Source organism: Solea solea, chromosome 2 (assembly GCF_958295425.1).
Source record: "Solea solea chromosome 2, fSolSol10.1, whole genome shotgun sequence".
Lineage (NCBI taxonomy): Eukaryota > Metazoa > Chordata > Actinopteri > Pleuronectiformes > Soleidae > Solea > Solea solea.
The window spans coordinates 6,936,662-6,945,058 of NC_081135.1; the positions used below are offsets into that span (position 1 = coordinate 6,936,662).

General features: G+C 43.1%; 1 protein-coding gene across 2 annotated transcripts; it reads right to left on the reverse strand.

The window, feature by feature from the left end:
* Positions 1-664: 664 nt before the first annotated feature.
* LOC131455203 (SLIT and NTRK-like protein 5) lies at positions 665-5,759 on the reverse strand. Of its 2 annotated transcripts, none has more exons than XM_058622701.1 (2): positions 4,837-5,759; positions 665-3,376 (listed from the first exon to the last, which is right to left on the reverse strand). In XM_058622701.1, the coding sequence occupies exon 2, from the start codon at positions 3,316-3,318 to the stop codon at positions 691-693; it is 2,628 nt and encodes an 875-aa protein (XP_058478684.1). In that variant the 5' UTR covers positions 3,319-3,376; positions 4,837-5,759; the 3' UTR covers positions 665-690. The 2 variants fall into 2 exon arrangements, with proteins under 2 accessions (XP_058478684.1, XP_058478685.1); XM_058622702.1 differs by lacking the exon at positions 4,837-5,759 and adding an exon at positions 3,917-4,315.
* Between the last annotated feature and the right edge of the window lie 2,638 nt (positions 5,760-8,397).

Here is an 8,397-nt window from a genome sequence, read left to right on the forward strand (position 1 = left end):
TTTTCTTTTTCTTTTTTCCATCTTCTTCAAATGATGCAGTCTGTTTTGAACATTGGGGGGTGTGCCACTTTCAAAAAAAGCCACTTTTACAATGCAGAGCTACAGTAAATGAAACTACAAACAGAAGCCTTTCCAGAAGATCATGGAGTATGATGACACAGGTAATATTGATGTAGAATCAAAAGTTTTGAAAAGACATGGCAGATTATATCAATAAATACGTACTTACAGACTACAGCAGAAAATAGTCCCTACACAGTTTTGATGAATCTGCTGTACAGTGTTTTTGTCCAGGAGTTGATTTTATAAACATTTCTGTTCTGATTCACAATATACCTTATGCATGGTTATATTCCTGAAAATGAAGTTGGGGTAAGATTTACCTGTACACTTACATTTTGTGTTGTTATTTGATCTTCACCATAGAAAAATAGATTTTGCATGATCAGTTAGAGTAGAGCAGTGTTGTTCATCCACGTTTCAGAAAGCTGTATCCATTTCCTGTAATGTCATGTTTCAGAAATAAGAATAAGATTGTTCGGCACACCCCGTTTTTTTTTTTCTTTCTTTTTTTTTTAAACTCTGTTTCCTTTTGCTTGTTCATGTTGTGCCAAGGCACCTCATAAAGTGAGCCACCATTTCAAGGAGGGTCAAGAGAGAATTATGCGTCATGACTTTAATGACTGTTGCTCAGAATTGGCTAAAGGTGGTCTGTTTCTCAAGAACTTCGAGGTAATCAGGCTCAGACTGCAGTTTAGCTTTAAGCTCCAAATACTCATTTCTGTTGGGCTCGACATAAACAGTACTGGGTGCTGTGCCGTAGAGCACCGTTTCTCTTATCCTCTCCGGGTGTAAGAACTGACGTCTGACATCAAAATTTGGGTTGTATGTGTACGACACAGGCCCTGTGTACTTGTACTCTAAATTGGCCCCTGCTGGGATGGAGGGGATGGACTGATGGGGGGACTGCTTATCCGGCTCAAGGATGCCTCTGAAGAAATGGTCTGCGTCCTGGACAGGAGAGGGATTTTCACGTGGCTCAATAGTGCTCACACTGTATGCCGGGCTCCTGTTGTCCCTCTCCTCATCTGGGGTACTCCTGTATGTGACCTTGAGCTCATGGAGGTCGTGATAATCCTCCACCGTGTTTCCTTCCCGTGACCTGTAAATGGGGTTTTTGCACATGTGGCCCATGGGATGGGGAATGTACTCATACACATGGCCGGCTGGTGCCTTAACTTTGGGGCCAGAGCGGTTGCTGTAGAGGCTGTACTGCAAGTTAAAAGAGCTGACATCTGAGTTGTTGGTGCTCGTGCGATCGCTCTGTGACTTTTTGCGCTTTTTCATCACTACGACAAAAAGTCCCGCAGCCACAAAGACGGACATGATGAAAACAAGCAGGAGGCTGAGGATGAGGACAGAGAGCGGAACAGTGCTGCTTGGGGTGTTGAACTTCTGTGGCGCGGTGGTGGTGGTGGCGGCGACTCGCTCATCCATGGGCTCATCTGTGGGGGAAGTTGGTGCGACAGATGCGTCAGAGTAGTCCGGGCAGAGCTGCTCTGACTCAATTGAGCGCAGTTCCATTCCAGTGTGGCGTTTGGGTGTCTCACACACAACTTCGTTCACCACAGTGCCGGCACTGAGCTTCTCCAGCCATATCTTCATCCCCACTATGTCACAAGAGCAGTCCCAGGGGTTTTCAAAGAGATCTATCTGCAACAGCTGCTTAAGTTGATCTAACACCCCACTCACAGGCAGGTTATGGAAATAGTTGTTGCGCAGGTTAAGCCTAGACAGGGAGAGGCTGGAAAAGATGCCCACAGGTAAGGTTTTCAGGAGGTTATTGTTGAGGAAAAGCAGCTGGAGATTAGGGAGGTAGCGAAAAGCGCCCTCATCAACCTCCTTGATTTTGTTGTATTCTAAATAAAGATACTGCAAGTTCTGCAGACCAAAAAACATTTCTCCTGTAAGCCTGTCCATGAGATTACCATTCAAATACAGCCTACGCAGATTGGTTAAATCCCCAAAAGCCCGGTCGTGGATCAGTGTTATCCTGTTGTTTCCCAGGTGAAGCAAATCAAGTCCAGTGGCATCAACAAAATCTGATCTGCGTACCACAGGGATATAATTTCCAGTGAGATACATTTTTTTAGGATTGTATGGCTTCGGTTTTAGATCAGAAATGCTTTCAATCTTTCTCTCTTGGCAGTTGACATTTAGCCCGATTTCAGATATCTGCAGGTTGCATGTGCAGGTAGTGGGGCAGTCCAAAGGCACAGGAGATTTTGTTTGAAAAGCAATAATGGGGCCATAGTTGTAAGGGTTACCACCTGGTATTCTGGAGGTGGGTTTTAGTCTAGTTCTGTTAAATTGCCGTGTGCCCTTGGTAGGCCTAGAAGAGGACCTGAAAACAGCAGAGGAGGTGGCAGAGGATGTGACAGCAGGTGCAGGTGTTGTCTGGAAATATCCACTGGTGCTGCTCGGGGGTGCAGGCCTAACTGTATCTTCTAAGGGCCTTCTTGGGCAGAGTTCCTGCTTAGATACCTCATCCAGGTCCCGACCATGGAGCCGGAATGGTGTCTCGCACACCACCTCCCCCACAAGAGCTGTATATGCTATACTCTCCAGCCAGGCCTTTAGAGCGATGAGCTCACAGGAGCAATTCCACGGATTCTCCTCCAGCTGTAATTCCACAACTTTGTCCATGTGCTCCAGGAGGCCAATGTAGGGGAACATTTTTAACCGGTTCCCCCTCAGGTCCAAGTGCGTAAGGGGAACATTCCGAAAGATGTTTGGAGGCAGGGCTGAGAGCAGGTTGTCATTCAAAATCATCACTGTCAGTTGGTGCAGTTTGCTCAAGGCATTGGATTCTATATTGGTGATGTAATTATAATCAATCTGTAGATATTCCAAACTCTCCAGTCCTGCAAAAGTGTCATCCCTAAGGACTTCAATCTTGTTGTTATTCAGGTGCAATCTTTTTAATCCCTGGAGACCATTGAAGGCACCTGACTCTATCTCAGAGATGTCATTGTTCCCCAGGTGCAGAATGGTCACCCCAGTGTAATTGATGAAATCATTTACTGACAGCTTCTTCAGGAGGTTCCCCGTCAGCAGAAGGTGGTACGTGGAGAAATGGACAGGGCTGATCTCAGTGAGTCTGATGATGCCCCGGTTCTCGCAGCTCACCGTCAGGATCCCTTCCTTCTCCTCACACGTGCACAGATTGCGACAGATTTCCCCATAATTGTCATACATCTCAACCAGCCTCAGAGATGATGCAATCAGAAGGATTATGTTTGGGATCCAGATATGCATTTTTCCTGGGAGAGGATGCCCCAGCTCACTCAAGTGTGGTACCAATGTGAGGAGTCATCTGAGGGAGAAAAGAAAAGGACGAGTTCTGTTTTACAAACAGCATTAAAATTACATATGTGAAAACGTGCTGTATTTATAATATATATAATGGTGAAAGACCCCCTATACAAGCCAATAAAACACAGAGACAAACGCAAACAGGCCTAATAACATTTGATTTGTTCAAAATGCAAAAAAAAAACAAGTGACCCAGTTTAATGTTTCATAATTGCGCATTTTATTTTTAATATATGTAGGAGACAACTACCCGCGGTGGATGTGGCCATTGCGCATTTTTGATAGCTCGCCTGAATTCCAATCCATCTTGGGAGGGAAAAAAAGGGCTTCACTATGCAACTGCCGTGTGCAGACTGATAGATCTGCTAATTTACTAAATCACCCAAAAAGCCTCAGACTACATCGCTTTGTGTCATGGATGTCATGTCATGATGAAGTATCTTGTTTTTTCCCCCCTTAATAGTCAAATGTTTGCCCCAAACTAACAGTAAAATGATGAAAATGAACTCATATCTCCTTCCAACTAAGATGTTCCACTCACTCCGCATAGCCAGTAGGGGAAACAGTCGGCTTCCTTCTTCCCGGCTCCGTGCAAAGAACATGAGGACTATTATTCACTTGCCATCCATATGTTTTGCTGTATAAATACCAGAGCCATATACGACTCTGCTGCGAGAATTAGGCAAAGTTCATCTTATAAATCCGGCCTGCGATTGAAAATATGAATTTCAGCCTACGAGGCGACAGTCGCAGCCCTTCTTCTGCCCACGGGTGGTGAAAAAAAAAAAAAAAAAGAAGACAGAAAATAAACGCGAGGAGTTGATCAAAGCAAATAAACAAGTGCGCGTGATCTCAGAGGATCTCTAATTAAAAATGCATTTTGACAGGGAGTAAATAATTCTATAATCAAGTATTCTGTGTGGCATCTGCTTTATATAAAAGGCTACAGATTCCCCCCATCCTCTCATCCTCTCTCGTGTGTGTGTGTGTGTGTGTGTGTGCGCGCATGCACCCACACCAAACACACACGTTTGGTCGATGTGCGCTCCTTAAAAGGGAGCACAAAATCCTACACAGAGACGCACCAAATGTCCCACAATGTGCACATCTTGTCGTAAAGGAAGACTTATAAGTATATTTTCCTCATTCCTTTAAAAAAAAAAATGACTTATCATCGTAACCTCAAGCCAATTTCCCGTGGATACAATACAGATTGACTTGAAAGCCAGTGCGTGCAGCCAACATATCCCTGCGCAGTTGCAGTAAAGACTATGATTTGAAGTAAATGAATACAATTGATGATATTATGTATAGCATATAAATGCAGGCTGTGTAGGCTTGTTTTTTTGTGCCACAGCAGCCGCAGCATCTCAAATCGGATCAACTTTGGCAGTGCAAGTGGGGAGAAGCAGTGATTTCAGCACCATGGACAGATCCCCCAAAATGTTATAGTCTTCTTACCGTGCAGATCCCGGTGAACGCCAAAGCATCCCGAAAAACACGACTGTGCCCTTTTCTCTTTTCTCCAGCCTCAGTGACAAACACCCTCCCGTCCTCCTTCCTTCCTTCTGTCGGCTGATAAAAATGTTACTCAAAATACAAATCATAAAAAAAGGAATCCTTAAAGTCAAGTCTCCTCAGTGTTTAGCTCCATAAACCAGTCATCGATGACACAGTCTCATTCACGCCGACAACGCGGCAGCGAGCGCGGCACAGCGGACTTCTGATGTTTGCTTCCAGAAATCGGCAGTGTCATCTCGGAAAAAGAGCCAGAACCAAAGTTCGAACATGGTCAAGAGGAAAAGAGGAGCGAATGGAGACGCGGTGTAATCCCACACATCAGACGAGACTTGCCGCATGCATTTTAACTGTGACTTTCATCCATGCATGCGCACTGGCTCCGCGGAGGAGAAGAGAGGAAAAGGAGAGGAGAGGAGGCACGAATCCCCCCTCGTCTGCTGCCAATGGTGCGGCTGGTACCAGTTTATGTATAGATCTGCCCAAGGTCTCTTTATTTCAGTGGCAAGTCATTTCACATCGACCGGAGATGAGTGGATGTGTTTCCTCCTGGACGCAGGAATCCGATCAGCTTCCTCCAGACAGTCCTGCATAGGTCATACGATATCCTAAAGCTTAATTCTCCTCCACCAACGTTTCAACTAGTGCAACTTGATCTCTGCTGGTGCAAACCAGCGCATTCCCTACAGCGACGGACGTGTTATTATGACACAATTACCATAGCATGGCAGCAGAAAGAGGAACAAAAAAGAGAAACCCGCATAATTCCCCAATCTCATGACTTGACTCTGCGCGGAAATGAAAAGCAATTTCATGCGTGCAATAGTCTTTAAAGGGGGGTATGGTAATGTGGAGGCGGTGAGGAAGAGTGGAGGAAGGAAGGAAGGAAGGAAGGAAGGAAGGGAGGGGGGTGATGGGGATAAGGGGAAGGAGGAGAGAGAAGAGGGAAGGCTGGGAGTCGACCCGTAGAGGGCAGCACAATGATGAGAAAGGCATCTCCACTATGTGCGTCAGAGTATTTAAATTCAGCTGCAACAGCAACATTTGATTTGTCACTCATGTGAGCTGTTTTTGTTTTCCACCTTATTTACATGCTTCTGAAATTCACCACTAGACATGTCAGGTTTTCTTTCAAATTATTATTATGCCATAATAGAGCCAGTCCTACTAAATTAGAATATCATATAGCTCTCTGAAAATCAGAGATATCGTAATGTAGACTGATGTATATATATGTATGTATATGTATATGTATATGTATATGTATATATATATATATATATATATATAGTAGAGCGAGAGATAGAGATACACACTTTTGCTTATAAAAGAGCACAGTAAATGACAAAAAAGGGGTATTAAAGGAATATATAAATGCCAGTAGATAACTAGCAGTCTATATAAATTATGCAATGCAGTTTAAATGTGCTATATTTGCTAAAATGCTTTGTAGTGAGCAATAAAATGACCTTAATATGTCAGAGATTAATTTCAAATTTAATGTACAGACCGCAAATTATGTTTATGTGTGCAGTATGTTATAAGTGTAGCTCCTCAGAGATTAGTCTCTTGGTTCTTGCTGGATTGGATTCTCAAAACTGACAACCTTGAGTCTGTGGGGAGGAGGTTTATATGTGTGCACGTTTTAAACGCTAGTCGCAAATCTTACATTGCCCCGCCTTTACATACATTTCTTGTGTATTGTGGCGCTGTTAATTTTCTACACCACTACATCACTGTCCTCTCCCGCCAAGAGGGGAGTTGTACAGTCTGATGGCTCGGGGGGACAAAGGACTTTGAGTCTGTCAGTAAGAGCCGGGATTCATCACGACTCTCTTCATTATCCAGTCTGCAAAGCTTCCTTCAGACAGCCTTCAAATGATGAGACACTGCTGGAATACTTTTCTTATTAGCAGCAGCACATTGTTCACATCCCTTCTCTCTCAGTGCGATGACGGCAGTCAGCTTGCTTTAACAGACAAGAAATCATCATATCTTTTATTCCAACTTGATAAAAAAAAAAAATTAAAAAAAATAACGAAATAGGAATAACAGCAACATTTCTTGAAATGAACTCAATTCAGTGTTCAGAAGGGCACAGGGTGAAGTAAAGGACAATTCTAGTCCTACTTCCTTTTCATGTCTTTCTTTTTTTAACTCAAACAGCTAAATCAAAGAGAAGCATTGCACAAAAAATAAAAAAAGTGACAAACAATCGTTGTTCATTCTTCCTATATCTCTTCACAAGTTTTTCATTGGGCTTTTTGAACAATGATACCATAATTTTCCCATCCGTCATTGGAACAATCCTTGAGAACTGCTGATTTTAACCTCTGTATATGTTTTTTAATAGTTTAATCAACCATATATTTAAACTTCAGTGCTTTTAATTTGATGTAGACTGGGTTTTATGTCCACCTCTGTCCCCTAAAGATGACCTTCAGTCTACTTTCAGCTTCGCCTATTGGGTATTAAAGTTGCATGACAGAAATAAGGTCAAGCAAAACATTCATTTGTACGTGTTAATGCTTTATGCGGACTTCAAAGTGCATGGATTATCGACCAAGAGGATACAAATTTATAAGAGATCTGCAGTGAAAGAATTGAATTTACTGCGGGATTACGTTTAATCCAGTTTTGCACCAGTTTAACCCACTAATGCTGCAATGCTGTATGTTAACAAACCATGGCTTGTCTGCCCTTTGTTGAAAGAGCAAATCAAGTCAAAGCCACAGCTGCCCTCTTACACTCTTGCTGTGGGACAAGCAAACTTTAGAGGCACTTCACTAAAGCCTGAGCAGAAAATCAAATTAAATGTAGCATACGGTGGACTGCCATGTCCAAAGAGATTTCCTGCTTTGTGTGGTAATAAGTCAAATCTTAGGCCGTCTTTAGTATGCAGGGAGCAGCAATAAGCAGATGTGGCATCCACGCCGCCTTTCTGAAATTAGCCGTGCACTTGAATTGAAAAATCTTAAAGTCTTTTGCTCTGTAATAGTATTAACCGTGGGTTATATTGGGGGAGGTCAAATCTGCGGCGCCACACTGGGGTGTTTGTTCCCTTCCACTTGAAAAAATGAAAGTGTCGCTGGTTCCCTGGAAAAGCATTTTAACTGTGTGCAAGTTCTCAGCTGAAAAATGTGATTTTCTAAGTGAATAATAATTACAAAAGCCTTCAGAAGTTGTCCAGCAAATGCTTGGCCGGCAGCCGCGAGGCAGCGGCAGTGTTTGCACTGATATCTTGTGGGGCAACTGAGGCATTCTGCTTAATGTTCACTAAAAGTGAATTAAGAAATGGCTCAGATTGTTATTGTAACGGTCCGACAACATTACTGAAGCAGTGATGTCACTCAACTTTCACTCAACTCTCTGAATTCTAACAGAATCAGAAAGTGAAATGAAATTGAGAAGATCTCATACCTGGTATAGATCCAGTCCTGAACGAGCAGGACCTCTTCTATCATCAGGTCTCCATTATAAAGTCCTACAAGACCTTATTCATTC

What these genes read in the sequence shown, in the direction of transcription:
- LOC131455203 (XM_058622701.1), bottom strand. Translation starts at nt 3,318, where the DNA reads ATGCATATCTGGATCCCAAACATAATCCTTCTGATTGCATCATCTCTG.